General features: G+C 46.9%; 1 protein-coding gene across 4 annotated transcripts in view; it reads right to left on the bottom strand.

Moving 5' to 3' along the window:
- LOC129708531 (F-actin-uncapping protein LRRC16A-like) overlaps positions 1–20,582 on the bottom strand; it is a 301,981-nt gene that overhangs the window by 198,393 nt on the left and 83,006 nt on the right. For all 4 annotated transcript variants that reach the window (XM_055654335.1, XM_055654351.1, XM_055654347.1 and 1 more), the window contains exon 4: positions 18,705–18,764. In XM_055654335.1, coding sequence (XP_055510310.1) covers positions 18,705–18,764 — 60 coding nt within the window. The remainder of the gene's footprint in view (positions 1–18,704; positions 18,765–20,582) is intronic.

Here is a 20,582-nt window from a genome sequence, read left to right as displayed (position 1 = left end):
GTGAAGTCAAAGTATTTTCTTGCCTACAGTCCAGTAGAGTATTTCCATACCTTAGCACATCCCCGATAAGCAAGTGAACAAAAATAGTCTACTGATCCCGCATGCAAGAGACGCCGTGCTTTGAAGAGAGGCTATTTTCAGAATCTCGGCCCAACTTGCCCATGTAGACCATGTACACTAGTCTGCATGTAGCCTGCGTTTGGCCCGTATCCCTCCAAACCTGTCCTATCCACATATCTGTCTAACTGTTTATTAAACGTCGCAATAGTCCCAGCCTCAACTACCCCCTCCGGCAGCTCGTACCATACTCTGTGTGAAAAAGCTACTCCTCGGATTCCTATTAAATCTTTTCCCCTTCACCTTTAACCCATGTCCTCTGGTCTTCGATTTTAATAAACCTCTTCCGATCACCCCTCATCCTCGTGCGCGCCAAGGAATAGAGTCCTAGCCTGCTCAACCTCTCCCTATAGCACAGACACTCGAGTCCTTGCATCATCCTACCACAACCAGTGCTGAACTGCTATCTGCCTCATTGATGACCCTCGGGCAATCCTTGATTGGACTTTCCTTGATTGGCCCTCGACCCGAAACGTAGCCTATTCCTTCTCTCCATAGATGCCACCTCAGCCGCCGAGTTTCTCCAGCATTTTTGTCGACCTTCGATTTTTCCTGCATTTGCAGTTCTTTCTTAAACAAGTGCTGGAGTAACGCAGCGGGTCAGACAGCTATTCCTGGAGAACAGTGATAGTTGACGTTTCGGGTCAGGACCCTTCTTCAGAAGTCTGAAATGTCACCGATCCATGTTCTCCAGAGATGCTGCCTGACCCTCTGAGTTACTCCAGCACTTTGTGTCTTTTTCCCTGTTTTATCTGCAACTCTATAACTCTCTGTTCCACTGCATAATGATATTTATCTCATGAAGTAAACGCACATTTTACAGCAAGGAGGGGATTCATGGGTTAATATGTTTCAGTTTTAGAGTCACAGCGTGGAGACAGGCCCTTCAGCCCACCGGGTCCGCGCCGACCAGCGATCCCTGCACACTAACATTATCCTATAAAGGACAATAAAGGAATTCAATTCAATTCAATTCAATTCAATTCTACACACACTAGGGACAATTTTTACATTTACACCAAGCCAATTTACCTACAAACCTGCACGTCTTTTGGAGTGTGGGAGGAAACCGAAGATCTCGGGGGGAAAACCCACACAAGTCACGGGGAGAACGTACAAACTCCGTACAGACAGCACCCATAGTCGGGAAAACCCTCGGAGAAAAGGTAATGGGGAGAACGTCCAAACTCCGTGCAGACAGAACCCGGGTCTCTGGCGCGGCAAGCGTTGTAAGGCAGCAACTCTGCCACTGTGTCGTCCACACTTTGGGCACCGCGAACTCAGTCAGAAAAAAAAATAGTTCGCCACAGGGCAGCTCAGTGGCACGGCGGTAGAGTTGCTGCCTTACAGCGCCAGAGGCACAGGTTCGATCCTGACTACGGGTGCTGTCTGTACGGAGTTTGTACGTTCTCCCCATGACCTGCGCGGGGTTTACCCCGGGTGCTCCGGTTTCCTCCCATACTCCAGACTCCAGATTTGTGTAGACTCAGTGGGCCGAAGGGCCTGTTTCCGCGCTGTATCTCTGAAGTCGAAACGATATTTCAATGTTTCCTAAAGACTACGCACATTTGAGTGGCTCAATGGCTTTGAGTTCACCAATGTTTAGTTTGTGTTCAATCAATCTTGAATTTCTCATGTGTAGGATAGTACTGGTGTATGGGGTGATCGCTGGGCCGAAGGGACTGTTTCTGCGCTGTATCTCTAAAGTCACACCTTCCCATAATGCATGCAGCTACGCAAAATTGAAGGTCGTGTCATAAGAGATAGGAGTATAATTAGGCCATTCAGCCCATCAAGTCTATTCCGCCGTTCAATCAAGGGTGATCTATCTCTCCCTCCTAACCCCGTTCTCCTGCCTTCGCCCCATAACCTCTGACACCCGTACTAATCCAGAACCTATCAATCTCTGCCTTAAATATTCCACTGACTCTAATGCCTCCACAGCCTTCTGTGGCAAAGAATTCCACAGATTCACCACCCTCTGACTGAATAAATTTCTCCTCATATTCCTAAAAGAACATCCTTCAATTCTGAGGCTGTGACCTCTAGTCCTGGACTCTCCCACTGGTGGAAACATCCTCTCCACATCCACTCTGTCCAAGCCTTTCACTGTATTATTGTATGTTTCAATGAGGTCCCCCTTCTCATTTTTCTAAACTCCAGCGAGCACAGGCCAACAAATGCTCATCGTAGGTCAACCCGCTCATTCCCGGGATCAGGATGAAGGGGCTCGGCCCGAAACGTCACCAAGTTCCTTCTCTCCAGAGATGCTGCCTGACCTGCTGAGCTACTCCAGCATTTTTGTGGCTACATATCTTTGGTCTAAAAACCAGCATCTGCAGTTCCTTCCTGGCACATTCCTTCTCAACCAGTCGACGAGTGAAGTCCTTTATCAAAGTTTCCCCTGGCTTGCCTTCATTCACGACATATATTTCATCTAAAAAAGGGGGTAAATAAGTAACCAGCTTCACCAATGATCAACTGAAGCGGTCCCCAAAGCTTAACAAGCACTGCCAGCGTCTCTGTGTTAATAGGTTCACTGCAGACAGGTAACAGAGAAACCCCAGGGCATTAAAACAAAGGTGCTTATGTTAGAAAGGTACAAAGCACAGACATGTCTGCTGCAAGATCGGATCTGCAGAACACATACCTGGAGGGCATGCGTTTCAACAAAGGAATATTTTATTTCCATAAGTGCGGCTACAGCATTGATTTTATCGAGGAGCAAACTGCGAGGAACTTAGAAACCTTTCAAATTGGAATGCTCAGGAAGGCACCCAGCCGTGAGTTTGCCATGGAAATATTTTTTATGGACTTTCATTGTCCCAGGGAAGGGAGGGGAGGCGTAGAAACATGGAACCGCAGACGCCGGCTAACCCACAGAAGGACACAAAGTGCTGGAGGAACACAGCGGGACCGTCAGCATCCCTGGAGAGGGATCTGAGGAGGGGTCTCGACCCGAAACGTCACCTATCCCCTTTCTCCAGAGATGCTGCCTGACTCAGTCTGTCTTAACCTACCTGATCTTCCGGTGGCCCAGCACTTCAACTCCCCCTCCCATTCCCAATATGACCTTTCTGTCCTGGGCCTCATCCATGGCCAGAGTGAGGCCCAGTGCAAATTGGAGGAGGAGCACCTCATATTTTGCTTGGGTAGTTTACACCCCAGCGGTATGAACATTGACTTCTCTAACTTCAAGTAGCCCTTGCTTTCCCTCTCTCTCCATCCCCTCCGCTTTCCCAGTTCTCCCACCAGTCTTACTGTCTCTGACTACATTCTATCTTTGTCCCGTCCACTCCCCCGATATCAGTCTGAAGAAGAGTCTCGACCCGAAACGTCGCCCATTCCTTCTCTCCAGGGATGCTGCCTCACCCGCTGAGTTACTCAAGCATTTTGTGTCTACCTGTTGCTGCCTGACTCGCTGAGTTACTCCAGCTTTTTTGTGTCTGTCTCTGGAGAACATGGATGAGCGATGTTTCGGGTGGGGACCCTTCTTCAGACTGCTTGCAGGGAGGGAGGGGAGGGGTGGAAGAAACCCGGAAATTGGGAGGGGCAGGAAAAAGCATGGCAGGTTTCTGAAGGGCCTGCTTCCACGTCCTTTAACACCAGTTCAGTTTGGTTTATTGTCACGTGTATCGAGATACAGTGAAAAGCTTTTGTTGCTTGCTAACCAGTCTATGACTATTTTAGACAGGCACATGGATAGGACAGGTTTGGAGGGATATGGGCCAAATGCAGGCAGGTGGGACTAATGTAAATGGGACATGTTGGTCGGTGTGGGCAAGTTGGGCCGAAGGGCCCCTTTCCACGCTGTGAGACTATTGGACTCTCTATGACTTTAAGTAATAGGTTGACACTGGCCACTGTTAGAACAAAGGCCAGAGATAAGAAAGGAAGGTGTAAGGCAGGTTCGAGGAGTCTGAAGGGACTGCAAAGCCTGAGGGAGGAAAATAACAGGAGAGAAGAGGGGACAGCATGGTGGTGCAGTGGTAGATTTGCTGCCTTACAACTACAGGCGCTGTCTGTACGGAGTTTGTACGTTCTCCCCGTGACCTGTGTGGATTTTCAACGAGATCTTCGGTTTCCTCCCACACTCCACAGACGTGCAGGTTTGTAGGTTAATTGGCTTGGTACCCTAGTGTGTGTAGGATAGTGTTAGTATGCGGGGATCGCTGGTCGTTGCGGACCCGGTGGGCCAAAGGGCCTGTTTCCGAGCTGTAACAAAGCCGCATATTAACCCATGAATTGGTTGATGGAAAGGTATTAGAGAAAAGAAGTGGAATGCCATTAGTTGTGGGGCCAATGAGTTAACGAACGAAGATGATATGAAAAGGTGAAGTTGCTGTCATGTCAATAGGTTTTTGACAAGCTAACGCAGTCAGTTGGAGAGGATTATGTAGTGCGGAATTGTCAAGGCAAGCAGAAAGTTGGATCACAAATAAAGAGAAATAAAAGCAGAACGGGGTACTGATTGGGGATGATCAGCCATGATCACATTGAATGGCGGTGCTGACTCGAAGGACCAAATGGCCTACTCCTGCACCTATTGTCTATTGTCATCCTTTGTGTTATGGTATGGAAAACAAAGAAAACAAAGATAATAAATAATAAGGTGGCGTCACGGTTGCGCAGGGGTAGAGTTGCTGCCTCACAGCGCTTGCAGCACCGCAGACCCAGATTAGATCCTGACCATGGGTGCTGTCTGTACGGAGCTTGCACGTTCTCTCCGTGACCAACATTGGTATTCTCTGAGATCTTCGGTTTCCTCCAACACTCCAAAGATATACAGGTTTGTCGGTAAATTGACTTGGTGTAAGTGCAAATTGTCCCTAATGTGTGTGTGTGTGTGTAGGGCAGTGTTCAAGTGTGGTGGATGGCTGGTCGGCGCGGACACGGTGGGACTCCCGGACCGGTTACCGCGCTGTATCACTGCACTAAAGTAGCATTCGCTCATTCAAAACCCCAATCTTTAACACGAAAAATGTCCATTAGGCCATGAGGATCAATCTTTTCCTCGTTCAGTGAGTTCTTCTTCGGATTTAACTTACTTGCTTTGTTGCCTTTGAGAGAGCTGACATCTTCACACAGGAAGAATGAAAAGCAGCAACAAAAGCCACTGAAACACAATCTGAAGAGGCAAAGTCTGATTGCGAGACAGTACACTTGTGGGGAATATGTGCGGGAGATGAGAGATTGAAATACTGGTGCCTAGTGGGACTGTCCCACTTACGCGGTTTTATCGGCAACTTTCCGGCACCCGTTATAGTCACAGCAGGTCGCCGAAAATTTTCAACAAGTTGAAAATCCAGCGGCGTCCAGAACAAGGTACGAACGTCCCTGTCCCACTTACGCGACTTTTTAGGCGACTGCCGGCACCCGTCGTAGGTCGTTGCAGGTCGGCCAAAGATTTTCAACGTGTCGAAAGTCCAGCGGCGACCAGAAAGACGCTACAACTCTTTGGGCGACTGAGGAGACTGCTCACGACCATACAGGCAACACCCTGGCAACATGTCGCGGGGTGAAGCCTGTATGGTCGTGAGTAGTCGCCCAAAGAGTCGTACCTTGTTCTGGTCTCCGCTAGATTTTCAACACGTTAAAAATTTTCGGCGACCTGCCACGACCTATGACGGGTGCCGGCAGTCGCCGAAAAAGTGGCGTAAGTGGGACAGCCCATTAGGCACACAATGACAAGTGGCAGGAATATAGCAGGACTGTGAATGGTACAGTGGCAAGATGACTTTGAGTTCACTTTATTGTCACCTGTACCGAGGTGCCGTGAAAAGATTTTCTTGCGTGCGAACCAGTCAGTGGAAAGACAATATATGATTACAATCGAGCCGTCCACTGTGTACAGGCCTAGTGTGTGTGCATCAAAGCTTTCATAAGTTCGGGGAGGTTTACAATGTTTCTTATTTAATGTCCCTTGTCTAGTCTGAAATAAAGTTCATCATTGCATCAGAAGAAATATAATTGTGTGTGTTATATGATTATATACATTTATATCACATTCATGTATGTGTGTTTATAAACATTTTATTCTTTAACAAGAATGAACAGAATTATGAACTAACAGAATTATGAATCTAACCCTATATCACACACAAAAACTTCCCCTGCAATGTCAATTACCCTGCGAGTCGGGTAAGTTCCGGTTACTACAAAACCAACTCAAACACTGCTTGTGAGCCATTTAAAAAGAAATGATTTAAAAAACATTAAAAAAAGACAATTACCAGAGTTAAATTTTATTCTTAACAAGAAGTATGAACTGACAGAATTATGAATCTAACCCTATAATCACACACACAAACTGTTGCCAGGATCCCCTCCATAGCGTACTACATGTCAGCCCATTGTATTTCGCAGGAGTAGCCCACCTTGCTCTGCTCTAAGATCTTTGTTCCACGCCGAGCAACTAACTCCCATACACTGCAGATGCAGTGCAATCTGAAGAAGGGTTTCGGCCCGAAACGTTGCCTATTTCCTTCGCTCCATAGATGCTGCTGCACCCGCTGAGTTTCTCCAGCTTTTTTGTGTACCTTCAACTCCCATACACTGTTTGACTGTCTGCAAGGTGGTAGAGTTGCTGCCTCACAGCGTCAGAGACCCGGGTTCGACTCCGACTACGGATGCCGTCTGTACGGGGGTTGTACGTTCTCCCCGTGACCTGCGTGGGTTTTTCTCTGGGTGCTTTGGTTTCCTCCCACACTCTAAAGACGGACAGTTTTAGTAGGTTAATTTGGCTTTAGTTAAGGATAGTGCTGGTGTACGGGGAACGCTGGTTGGCGCGGCCTCAGTGGGCCGAAGGGCCTGTTTCCGCGCTGTATCTCTAAACTAATTTAGTTCACACACACGCTATCAAGTGTGTGAATTGACCTTTTACAGGATTAGCAGCGAAAAAAGGTATTTTTCATTTACACAGGACATTCCATTCCATTTCAAGCATCCTATAAGCGCTTTGCTTCTCAACAATTGCTTCCAAATTGTAATCTGAAACGTCTGCGGTGATATCAGGTATCAAGTTATTTGTGCAAATACGCACAAAAGGTGAAAAGAAATAATCTCTTCAGGTGGAGTTTGTTTTGCAATAAATGTTGGCTCCCGATGGCAAGAAAAGTTCCTGCATTACTGTAATTTTGACCACAACAAAATTGTGTTGTTTTTTTTAAAACACGGGCAAACAAAACCTCAGGAACAAGTACACGATTTAAAAAAATCCAAGTGTACCAAATCATGAGAGGAATAGATAGAGTAAATGAAAACTGAGCCTCTTGCCCAGAGTAGGTGAATCGAGAAACAGATTTAAAAGGAACCTGAGGGGTAACTATTTTTTACACAAAGGGCGGTGGGTGCATGGAACGAGCTGCCAGTGGACGTAGTTGAGGCTGGGACTATCACAATGTTTAAGAAGCATTTAGACAGGTACATGGATAGGACAGGTTTGGAGGGATAGGGGCCAAACGCAGGCAGATGGGATTAGTTAGCCGGGCAAGTTCAGACAAAGAGCCTGTTTCTATGCTGTCTCAATCTGTGACCAAGCCAATTAACCTACAAACCTGTATGTGTTTGGCGTGTGGGAGGAAACCGGAGCACCTGGGGAAAACCCACACAGGTCACAGGGAGAGCGTACAAACTCCATACAGACAGCGCCCGTAGTCAGGATCGAACCCGGTTCTCTGGCGCAGTGAGGCAGCAACTCTACTGTTGCACCACCATCCTTTAAGGTCATAAGGTCATAAGTGATGAGTAGAATTAGGCCATTCGGCCCATCAAGTCTACTCCGCCATTCAATCATGTCTGATCTATCTCTCCCTCCTAACCCCATTCTCCTGCCTTCTCCCCATTACCCGTACTGATGACACCCATACTGATCAAGAACCTATCTATCTCTGTCTTAAAAATATCCATTGACTTGGCCTCAACAAACCTTGTGTGGCAATGAATTCCACAGATTCACCACAGAAATTCCTGCCCATCTCCTTCCTAAAGGAACGCCCTTTCATTCTGAGGATATGACCTCCGGTCCTCGACTCTCCCACTGGTGGAAACATCCTCTCCACATCCACTCTATCCACGCCTTTCACTATTCGGTAAGTTTCAATGAGGTCCCCCTGTTAATATTGACCAATTTGAAGACACTACAAAATGGAGGATCGTTGCATTTGTAAGATTTGCTTAACCTTTGTCAGTGGAAAATTATAGTCTGTGAATGGCGCCAGCCAGTCCGAGCCTTAGATTGATATGCAGGATGGAGAAATATCCAGCTGTTCTCCTAATTCCTCCAAATTAATAATAAGTATGAAAACTCTGCAAAGAAACTTAAATGGATTGCTTTGATTGAATTGCTGCAAAGGAATTGTAAATAATGTAAATAATGTTGCATGACAGTTGCCTTGCTGTTTGTTGATTGGCCAAAGTGTTAAGCCCTGGCTCAATTGTTTGTATTCCAGGGCAAATGTTGCATTATTCAGTTAAACTGACTTTCTTCCAGAAGCTTCTGTAAGAAACATTGTTTGGGACACTTTGTAATTGGGTTGGGGAACTGTCAATAACACTTTGATGTAATTGATATGTATGATTGGTGTGTAATGGGAACCACCCCTATGTAGCTCGGCCCCTCAAGGTTCGGTGACCTATATACAAGGTAGCCCCCATTTAGATTGGTGTCGACCTTCTGGAAGGGCGCTTCGGATTGCATGACCTTTTGGGCAGTGTCTGCTTGCATGAGGCTGAAGGGCTTGGCCAGGCAGAGACACAAGGATCGAACCTGTGGTGGTTTAGGTATTGTATAGGGGAATTTGTTGTTCGCTCAAAAATAAAGTTTAGTTGTCCCAGTGCCTGACTCAGTGTTTCATTTGAACTAGACTATGGGGGGGCAAGCTTTAGGAGCGTATTTATACCCTGATTCTTCTAAACTACAGCGATTACAGGCCCAGTGCCGTCAAACGCTCAACATAGGTTAACCCACTCATTCCTGGGATCATTCTTGTAAACCTCCTCTGGACCCTCTCCAGAGCCAGCACATAGTCTTCTTCAGATATGGAGCCGAATATTGCTCATAATATTCCAAGTGTCATCCTTTGATGAATGTTCGAAGGATCTCACTGTATGGAACAACCTGATCTGACACTCAAGTCAACGGCGATGTACATTTGGTACTTAAATTTTGCTGAAACATCCCACCGTACAGTTTAATAGACACAGCATGCTGGAGTAACTCAGCGGGACAGGCGGCATCTCAGGAGAGACGTCTCGGGTCGGGACCCTTCTTCAGACCACCGTATAGTTTGGCCTTTCCAATCGAAGGTAAACTGAGTCTGTGGAATTCTCTGCCTCAGAGGGCGGTGGAGGCCAGTTCCCTGGATGCTTTCAACAGAGAGTTAAATAGGGCTCTTAAAAATAGTGGAGTCAGGGGATATGGGGAGAAGGCAGGAACGGGGTACTGATTGGGGATGATCAGCCATGATCACATTGAATGGCAGTGCTGGCCAAATGACCTACTTATCCAAATGACCAAATGATCTATTGTCTATTGAGATCTGGAGGAGATAATAGACAATAGGTGCAGGAGTAGGCCTTTTGGTCCTTCAAGCCAGCACCGCCATTCACTGCGATCATGGCTGATGTGAGGTGACTGGGAACGATTGCTCACTGCAAGCTTTCACGAAAATGAACAGCATGGAGTCCCGCGAGGGAGGGAGAGGGAGGGAGAGGGAAGGAGGGGGAGAGAGAGAGAGAGAGAGAGAGAGAGAGAGAGAGAGAGAGAGAGAGAGAGAGCGCCACCAACACAGGTTAAAAATAACACACAAAAGCCAGACAATCCAAAGGGAATCGTTGCTACAAATCCCATGTACGGAGAATGTTTATCCTACAGTGCATAGGGACGTACTTCTGGGACATTGATTCTGGATTTGTGCAGGTGTCAGGGGTTATGGGGAGAAGGCAGGAGAATGGGGTTGAGAGGGATAGGGAGATCAGCCATGATTGAATGGCGGAGTAGTCTAAGACAATAGACGGTAGACAATAGGTGCAGGAGTAGGCCATTCGGCCCTTCGTGCCAGCACCGCCATTCACTGACTCCGCTATCTTTAAGAGCTCTACCTAACTCTCTCTTGAAAGCATCCAGAGGATCGGCCTCCACCGCTTTCTGAGGCAGAGAATTTCACACATTCACAACTCTCTGGGTGAAAACGTTTTTCCACATCTCCATTCTAAATGGCCTACTGCTTATTCTTAAACTGTGGCCCCTGGTTCTGGACTCACCCAACATCGGGAACATGTTTCCTGCCTTTAGCGTGTCCAATCCCTTAATAGTTTTATATGGTTCAATGAGATAGCCTCTCATCCTTGATGGGCCGAATGGCTTAATTCTGCTCCTATCAATTATGAACTAATGAAAGCTTTGATGAGCGTTTGACGGCATTGGTCTGTACTCGCTGGAATTTAGAAGGATGAGGGGGCACCTCATTGAAATTTACCGAATAGTGAAAGGCCTGAATCTACCTCATTGGAGACCCTTGGACTATCTTTGATCGGACTTTGTCTTGCACTAGACATGGTCCCGTGTATCTTGTATCTGCACACTGTGGACGGAGCAGAATTAGGCCATTCGGCCCATCGAGTCTACTCCACCATTCAATCAAGGCTCATCTGTCTCTCCCCCTCTCCTGCCCCATTCTCCTGCCTTCTCCCCATAACCCCCTGACAGCCGACAAGCCCGCACCTCCTTGGGAGCACCCGGAGGAAACCCAGGCATTCACAGGGTGAACGTGCAAACTCCGTGCAGTCAGGATCGAACCGGCGTTCTCTGGCGCTGTGAGGGTGCGGCTCTACCAGCTGCGCCACTGTGCTACTACGGTGTTGCTAAGTAAAAATCTGTTACTTGGCAGCAACTCTGCCTCGTGCTCATGAGCTTGGCTCACTGCCAAGGGACTCGCATACTCTAAAAATTGGAAACATTTTATTTCTCATGAAATTTATTTACTTTCCAAACAAGTTATCACCGTTCAGTAAACAAGGAAGTAATGCGCGGGTGACGACTTAGTGAAACTTTACCTACATTTCTTTTGTCACGACATTTCATAACCTGTACCTCAAGGGAAACATATATATAAACATAGACAATAGGTGCAGGAGTAGGCCATTCGGCCCTTCGAGCCAGCACTGCCAATCAACATAATCATGGCTGAGCATCCACAATCAGTACCCCGTTCCTGCTTTCTCCCCATAATCCCTTGATTCTGTTAGCCCTAAGAGCTATATCTAACTCTCTCTTGAAAACATCCAGTGAATTGGCCTCCACTGCCTTCTGTGGCAGAGAATTCCCCAGGTTCACAACTTTCTGGGTGAAAAAGTTTTTCCTCATCCCAGTCCCAAGTGGCCTACCCCTTATTCTTAAACTGTGACCCCCTGGTTCGAGACTCCCCCAACATGAAGAACATGTTTCCTGCATCTAGCCCTGTCCAATCCTCTAAGAATTTATATGTTTCTACAAGATTCCCCCTCATCCTTCTAAATTCCAGTGAGTACAAGCCCAATCGCTCCATTATTTCATCATGCGTCAGTCCCATTATCCCGGGAATTAACCTGGTGAACCCACGCTGCACTCCCTCAATAGCAATGAACTCATGCAAATACTATGTGTGGTAAGGAACTGCAGATTTCGAAACGTCATCCATTCCTTCTCGCCAAAGATGCTACCTGGCCCTTTGAGTTACTCCAGCTTTTTGTGTCTATTGAAGGAAATCCAGATGCTGGTTTACACTAAAGATGGACACTAAAAGCTGGAGTAACTCAGCAGGTCAGGCAGTATCACTGAAGAAAAGGAATGGGTGACGTTTCAGGTCGAGACCCTTCTGCAGATTGAACTTCAGGGGAGAGGGAGACTAAATATATTTTCAGATTCAGTTCAGTTTAGTTTATTGTCACGTGTACCAAGGTACAGTGAAAATACTTGATTACAATCGTGCCATTTACTGTGTATAGATACATGGTAAGAGAATTGTCTGAAGAATGGTCTCTACCCGAAACGTCGCGTATTCCTGCTCTCCATAGATGCTGCCTCACCCGCTGAGTTTCTCCAGCATTTTGTATCTACCTTCGATTTTATCAGCATCTGCAGTTCTTTCTTAAACATGATAAGGGAATAATGTTTAGTGCAAGGTAAAGCCAGTAAAGTCCGAACAAGGATAGTCCAAGCATCACCAAAATGGTAGACAGTACAGAGATAGGTTGAATAAGTTAGGTCTTTATTCTCTGGAGCGCAGAAGGTTAAGGGGGGACCTGATAGAGGTCTTTAAAATGATGAGAGGGATAGACAGAGTTGATGTGGACCAGCTTTTCCCTTTGAGAATAGGGAAGATTCAAACAAGAGGACATGACTTCAGAATTAAGGGACAGAAGTTTAGGGGTAACATGAGGGGGAACTTCTTTACTCAGAGAGTGGTAGCGGTGTGGAATGAGCTCCCAGTGGAAGTGGTGGACGCAGGTTCATTGGTATCATTTAAAAATAAATTGGATAGGCATATGGATGAGAAGGGAATGGAGGGTTATGGTATGAGTGCAGGCAGGTGGGACTAAGGGAAAAAAAGTTGTTCGGCACGGACTTGTAGGGCCGAGATGACCTGTTTCTGTGCTGTAATTGTTATATGGTTATATCGTTAGTAGTTCAGGACTGCTCTCTAGTTGTGGTAGGATGATTCAGTACCAGGACGTGGCGTAGAAGGACGAGAAGCCGAAGCAAAGAAGTGGAAGCCAAATAACTGAATGGAAACAAAGCCGAAACGCCACTGGCCAGTGATGTGATGGACGCGGGGGTCTGGACCAATCGCTGACAAGTCCCGCCCCCCGGCAACGTCATGTCGGTTATTTGACTTTTCTGTTGAGCGGCATTCGGTTCGTTGGCTTGTAGGCGGCGCCGCCTTTCGGGTAGGTGGCGTTACGGCAGAGCGGCCATTCTGTGAGTTTGCTTTTAGGCGACGCAGCCTTTCGGTTAGTTGGCTTTTAGGCGGTTTCGTTTGCTTTTAGGAGCCCAACCCTTTCGGTTAGTTGGCGTTTCGGCTTTGTTTCCATTCGGTAATTTTGGCTTCCACTTCTTTGCTTCGGCTTCTCGTCCTTCGACGGCACGTCCGCACACGGGATGATTCAGTCGCCAGATAACAGCTGGGAAGAAACTGCCCCTGAATCTGGAGCTGTGCGTTTTCACACTTCTACATTTTTTGCCCGATGGGATAGGGGAGAAGAGGGAGTGGCCGGGGTGCGAGCTGTCCTTGATTATGCTGCTGGGCTTGCCGAGGCAGCGTGAGGTGTAGATGGAGTCAATGGAAGGGAGGTTGTATTGTATCCCTATGCACATGAGAGGGCTTTGCCAGTACATTCCACTTTGTGGGAATACAATTTAATCTCTGGCATTGACCGGACAAAAATAAGACAATGCCCTCAGGATTAATCTTCAATTCATTCCACCTTGAAAATTTAAAACCAGCCATTTATACAATCATTACAACAGCATTAACTCAACCTTATTTATAGCTTCTGGTAACAGGAGTGGGCAGTTATATTTATTGATGCATCAATCAAAGACTTCTAGTAACATTTACAACCGGCTAATTGTTAAATTAATGGGAAATCATTTTAAAATTGTTAGACAGCTCGGAATATGACTGTGGATTGGGTTTGCAGTACATAGCATTGATGTCCACCATTTGAAGCACTTAGCTATTCACTGCTCTGTACAGTAAAGGATTGATTCACATCTGTAACATTTTAGATACGCATCAAAAGAAAGTGGCAAATCTAATAGTTATTTATTTACTGGGGAAGCAGATCGAAGATCGCATTCAAGACGGACGGCATAGTGGCGCAGCGGTGGAGTCGCTGCCTCACAGCGCCAGAGACCCGGGTCCAATCCTGACTACGGGTGCTGTCCGTACGGAGTTTGCACGTTCTCCATGTGACCCGCGTGGGTTTTCTCAGAGATCTCCGGTTTCCTCCCACACTCCAAAGACGTACAGGTTTGTAGGTTAATTGGCTTGGTATTAAAAAAATGGAAATTGTCTCTAGTGTGTATGTAGGATAGTGTTAATGTGCGCGGATTGCTGGTCGGTGTGGACTCGGTGGGCCGAAGGACCTGTTTCCCCACTGTATCCCTAAACTGAACCAAACTAAAGGGCAGAGGCTACCTCACAAAGGCTGCCAGCATCATCAAGCACCCACACCATCCTGGCCACTCACTCATCTCCCCGCTGCCTTCAGGTAGAAGGTACAGGAGCCTGAAATCTGCAACATCCAGGTTCAGGAATAACTGCTTCCCCACAGCCATCAGGCTACTAAACTCAACTCAAAAAAAACTCTGATCATTAATAGCCCGTTGCACTTTATCTGTTTATTTATGTGTATATATATATATATATTCATTGGTATATGGTCACAATGATCAGTTCTGTTCTGTTCTTTATTTATGCCTACTATATTCTGTTGTGCTGAAGCAAAGCAAGAATTTCATTGTCCTATCTGGGACACATGACGATAAACTCTCTCTCTCTCCTACACCTTAGGGACAATTTACAATTTACAGAAGCCAATTAACCTATTGAAATGCATGTCTTTGGAGTGTGGGAGGAAACCGGAGCACCCGGAGAAAACCCATGCAGTCACAGGGAGAACATATAAACTCTGTACAGACAGCACCCGTAGTCAAGATCAAACCCAGGTCACTAGCGTTGTATGGCAGCAACTCTACCGCTGCTCCACCACTCTACACCCTGATAACTGAACTAGTTTATTGAATTTCTTGCTGTTTATTATAGTCTCTACTGAGTACCTTGTTGACATGCCTGTGAAAGAAGTAACTGCTGAGTTACTCCAGCTTTTTGTGTCTATCTCATGTTTACATAATATCATCTCATGATACAAAAGTTTGTGTTTTTTTGCAGATAGTGAAGATGGTTGTGAACGATTGCAGCAGGATCTGGATCGATTGGCCAGGTGGGCAGAGGAATGGTTGGTGGAATTTAATGCAGAGAAGTGTGAGATGTTGCATTTTGGGATGTCGAACAAGGGCGGGACCTACACAGTAAATGGTAGGCCTCTGGGTAGTGTTGTGGAGCAGAGGGATCTAGGAGTACAGGTGCACGGTTCCTTGAAGGTCGAGTCGCAGGTAGAAAAGGTGGTCAAAAAGGCTTTTGGCACTTTGGCCTTCATCAGTCAGAGTATTGAAGTTGGGAGGTCATGTTGCAGTTGTATAAGACGTTGGTGAGACCACATTTAGAATATTGTGTTCAGTTCTGGGCACCATGTTATAGGAAAGATATTGTCAAGTTTGAAAGGGTTCAGAAAAGATTTACGAGGATGTTGCCAGGACTAGAGGGTGTGAGCTATAGGGAGACGTTGAGTAGGCTGGGTCTCTATTCCATGGAGCGTAGGAGGATGAGGGGTGATCTTACAGAGGTGTACAAAATCATGAGAGGAATAGATCGGGTAGATCTACAGAATCTGTTGCCCAGAGTGGGGGAATCGAGGACCAGAGGACATAGGTTCAAGGTGAAGGGGAAAAGATTTAATAGGAATCCGAGGGGTAACTTTTTCACACAAAGGGTGGTGGGTGTATGGAACGAGTTGCCAGAGGAGGTAGTTGAGGCTGGGACTATCTCATTGTTTAAGAAACAGTTAGACCGGTACATGGATAGGACAGGTTTAGAGGGATATGGGGCAAACGCAGGCAGGTGGGACTAGTGTAGACGGACATTGTTGGCCGGTGTGGGCGAGTCGGGCCGAAGGGCCTGTTTCCACGCTGTATCATTCTATGACTCTATGACCTATCTATGACCAAGTCTACTAGTCATAGATAGAGTCATAGAGTCATACAGCGTGGAAACAGGCCCTTCGACCCAACTTACCCACAGCGACTAACATGGTCCGTCTACACTAGTCCCACCTGCCTGCGTTTGCCCCATCTACCTCTAAACCTGACCTATCCATGTACTTGTCTAAATGTTTCTTAAACGTTGCGATAGTATCAGCTTTAACTACATCCTACGGCAGCTCGTTCCATACATCCACCACCCTTTGTGTGGAAAAAGCTACCTCAGGTTCCTGTTAAATCTTTCCCCCCCTCACCTTAAATCCCCCCCCCCCCCCCCCCCCCCCCCCCCCCCCCCCTCACTTTAATCTGTTCCTGCAAGGAAGAGTTTCATTGTTCTAGATCCAAGATGGCGCCCAGCCCAGGTGCTCATTGTGCGCGGGTCACAGAAGTGGATCTGCAATCACGCGTTGCAATCACCCCACTCTTTCAAATCTCTGCTCCGACAGCAGCTTTATCCCCTTTATCCTCTATCCGTACACTGTGGGTGCATGATTGCAAGGCCAGCAGCAAAATCAAGGACGAGTCGAACCCCGGACACTCGCTCTTCTCCCCTCTCCCATCGGGCAAAACAGTACAGAAGTGTGAAAACACACACCTCCAGATTCAGGGACAGTTTCTTCCCAGCTGTTATCAGGCAACTGATAACCACAACCGAGAGCGATCCTGAGCTACTATAGAAACATAGAAAATAGGTGCAGGAGTAGGCCATTCGGCCCTTCAAGCCTGCACCGCCATTCAATATGATCATGGTTGATCATCCAACTCAGTATCCTGTACCTGCCTTCTCTCCATACCCCCTGATCCCTTTAGCCACAAGGGCCATATCTAACTCCCTCTTAAATATAGCCAATAAACTGGCCTCAACTACCTTCTGTGGCAGAGAATTCCAGAGATTCACCACTCTCTGTGTGAAAATGTTTTTCTCATCTCGGTCCTAAAAGATTTCCCCCTTATCCTTAAATTGTGACCCCTTGTTCTGGACTTCCCCAACATCTGGAACAATCTTCCTGCATCTAGCCTGTCCAACTCCTTAAGAATTTTGTACGTTTCTATAAGATCCCCCCTCAATCTTCTAAATTCTAGCGAGTACAAGCCGAGTCTATCCAGTCTTTCTTCATATGAAAGTCCTGACATCCCAGGAATCAGTCTGGTGAACCTTCTCTGTACTCCTTCTACTCCCTATCTACCTCATTGGTGACCCCCGGACTATCTTTGATCAGACTTTACCGTACACTAAACGTTATTTCCTTCTCATGTATCTGTACACTGGGATGGCTCGACTGTAATCTTACCTCGTCTATCCGCTGACTGGATAGCACGCAACAAAAGCTTTTCACTGTACCTCAATACACATGATGACAAATTAAACCCAAATCGACATATGACAATAAAACACTCTGGACTCTAGCGTGCTTTAAATCGCAATCAAATCGTTACATTCAAGTCAAGTCAAGTGAGTTGATTGTCATGTGTCCCTGTCATGTGTCCCTTCAGCACAACAGAATATAGTAGGCATGAATACAGAACAGATCAGTGTGTCCATATACCATTGTATAAATATATACATACATCAATAAATAAGCAGATAAAGTGCAAATAAACAGATAATGGTCTATTAATGTTCAGAGATTTGTTTCAGTTGAGTTTAATAGCCTAATGGTCGTGGGGAAGTAGCTATTTCTGAACCTGGACGTTGCAGTCTTCAGGCTCCTGTACCTTCTACCTGAAGGTAGCGGGGAGATGAGTTTGTGGCCAGGATGGTGTGGGTCCTTGATGATGCTGCCAGCCTTTTTAAGGCAGCGACTACGATAGATCCCCTCGATGGTAGAGAGGTCAGAGCCGATGATGGACTGGGCAGTGATTACTACTTTTTGTAGTCTTTTCCGCTCCTGGGCGCTCAAGTTGCCGAACCAAGCCACGATGCAACCGGTCAGCATGCTCTCTACTGTGCTCCTGTAGAAGTTAGAGAGAGTCCTCCTTGACAAACCGACTCTCAGTAATCTTCTCAGGAAGTAGAGTTGCTGATGTGCTTTCTTAATATTTGCATCCGTGTTCTCGAACCAGGAAAGATCTTCAGAGATGTGCACGCCCAGGAATTTGAAGCTTTTGACCTCTTCACCATCAACCCATTGATATAAACGGGACTGTGGGTCCCCATCCTACCCCTTCCAAAGTCCACAATCAGTTCCTTGGTTTTGTTGGTGTTGAGGGCCAGGTTATTGTGCTGGCACCATTTTGTCAGTCGGTCGATCTCACTTCTATACTCTGACTCGTCCCCATCAGTGATATGTCCCACAACAGTGGTGTCGTAAGTGATGATGGAGTTCGCACTATGACCGGCTACGCAGTCATGAGTACAGAGTGGGTACAGCAGGGGGCTGAGCACGCAGCCTTGAGGTGCTCCCGTGCTGATTGTTATCAAGGCTGACACATTTCCACCAATACGTACAGTCCGTGGTCTTTGAATGAGGAAGTCGAGGATCCAATTGCAGAGGGATGCGCAGAGACATAGTTCTGAGAGCTTGATAACCAGATTCTTGATTAGTACGGGTGTCAGGGGTTATGGGGAGAAGGCAGGAGAATTGGGTTCGGAGGGATAGATCAGCCATGATGGAATGGCAGAGTAGACTTGATGGGCCGAATGGCCTAATTCTGCTCCTATCTCTTACGAAGGCACAGACTAACTACTAATAGCCACATACTGAATTGAAAGAAAACAACTTACTTGTCCAGGTTTACAGCAACTTATTCCTTGAATTTCCAGATAGTTGAAAGTGAGTTCCAACTGCAAAACAAGAGGGTTTAGGGGGAAAACAAAATCAGAAATTAGTTTAGTGTAACATACATTAGCACATGAACACTTGGAACTTGGAGGAACTGTGCCTCATATTTTGCTCGGGCAGTTTACAACCCAGAAGGGTCTCGACCCGAAATGTCACCCATTCCTTCTCTCCAGAGATGCTGCCTGTCCCGTTGAGTTACTCCAGCTTTTTGTGTCTGTCAAGTAACCCTTCCTTTCCTCTCTCTTCATCCCTCCCCCACCCTAGTTCTCCAACTAGTTCCACTGTCCTGATTAAATCTTACTGTTTGTATGCCTCGTTGTCACCTTCCCCTCAGCCAACAATGATCCATTCCTCATTTCCTTACCAGCATCCGCTTTGATCCCTCGTTTTCACACATTACCCTTCCATATCGCTAGACTCCCTCTCACCCGACTCTCAGTCTGAAGAAGGGTCCCGACCCGAAACGTCACCCATTCCTTCTCTCCAGAGATGCTGCTTTGTCCCATTGAGTTACTCCAGCATTTTGTATCTTTTTTTTTTTTCGCAGCAAGGTTTAATGTTTATCCCCCCCTTCTCCCCTTTGTGAGGGGCCAGTGGATGAGGTGAGGGTCAGTGGCCGGAGGTCAGGTCCGGGTCCATCCCCGCACCCCACACCCTGGTCACTTCAGCTTCAGCATCTTCTCCCGTTCGTAAACTTTCTGCTGGATCTTCTCCGGAAGCCGTGCGTCCGTGTAGTACTCAGCGGCGAATTCCCGAATGTTCTTCGGTTTCTTGAGGAGGACAGACCTCAGCATCTGTCTTTGGTGTAAACAGTTTCTTCCTACACGTTAATCCTCCCCCTCCCATTCCGAATCCGACCTTTCTGTCCTGGGCCTCCTCCATGGCCAGAGTGAGGCTCACCATAAATTGGAGGAGCAGCACCTCACATTTTGCTTGGGTAATTTACACCCCAGCGGTATGAACATTGACTTCTCCAATTTCAAGTAGTCCCTGCTTTCTCCCTCCTTCCCCTCCCCTTCCCAGCTCTCCCACAGCCCACTGTCTCCTCCTCTTCATTTCTTCTTCCCGCCCCCACCCCACCCTCCCACATCAGTCTGAAGAAGGGTCTTGATCCGAAACGTCGCCCATTTCCTTCGCTCCATAGATGCTGCCTCACCTGCTGAGTTTCTCCAGCATTTTTGTCTACCTCCGATTTTCCAGCATCTGCAGTTCCTTCATAAACGTTAATACTCTTGGTCATTTACAGAATTAAACTATAGGCATACAGAATATCTATTGATTTCAAAATTCAGATTTCATTCTGTTCATAAGTGCACAAAAGACAAAAGACAAGACCACATGATGGCAAACCATCACTGCACGAAAAGCTCATCACAAACCTTGCGCACTTCAAAAGGGAGAAAACTAACATGCCTTCTCCGGCCCCATCGATCCCAATGGTCATAAGATCATAAGTTCTAGGAGCAGAATTAGGCCATTCGGCCCATCGAGTCTACTCCGCCACTCAATCCTGGCTGATCTATCACCCCCTCCTAACCTCATTCTCCTGCCTTCTCCCCATAACCCCTGACACCTGTACTAATCAAGAATCTTTCTTTCTCTGCTTTAAAAATATCCACTGACTTGGCCTCCACAGCCGTCAGTGGCAAAGAATTCCACAGATTCACCACCCACTGAGTAAAGAAATTCCTTTTCATCTCCTTCCTAAAGGAGCGTCCCTATTATCTCAGTCATCGAGAAAACCCACGCAGATCATGGGGAGAACGTACAAACTCGGTACAGGCAGCACCAGTAGTCGGGATCGAACCCGGCTCTCCGGC

Source organism: Leucoraja erinacea, chromosome 2, assembly GCF_028641065.1.
Source record: "Leucoraja erinacea ecotype New England chromosome 2, Leri_hhj_1, whole genome shotgun sequence".
Lineage (NCBI taxonomy): Eukaryota > Metazoa > Chordata > Chondrichthyes > Rajiformes > Rajidae > Leucoraja > Leucoraja erinaceus.
Note: the sequence above shows the minus strand (reverse complement) of the source record. Positions and strands in the feature narration are given on the sequence as shown.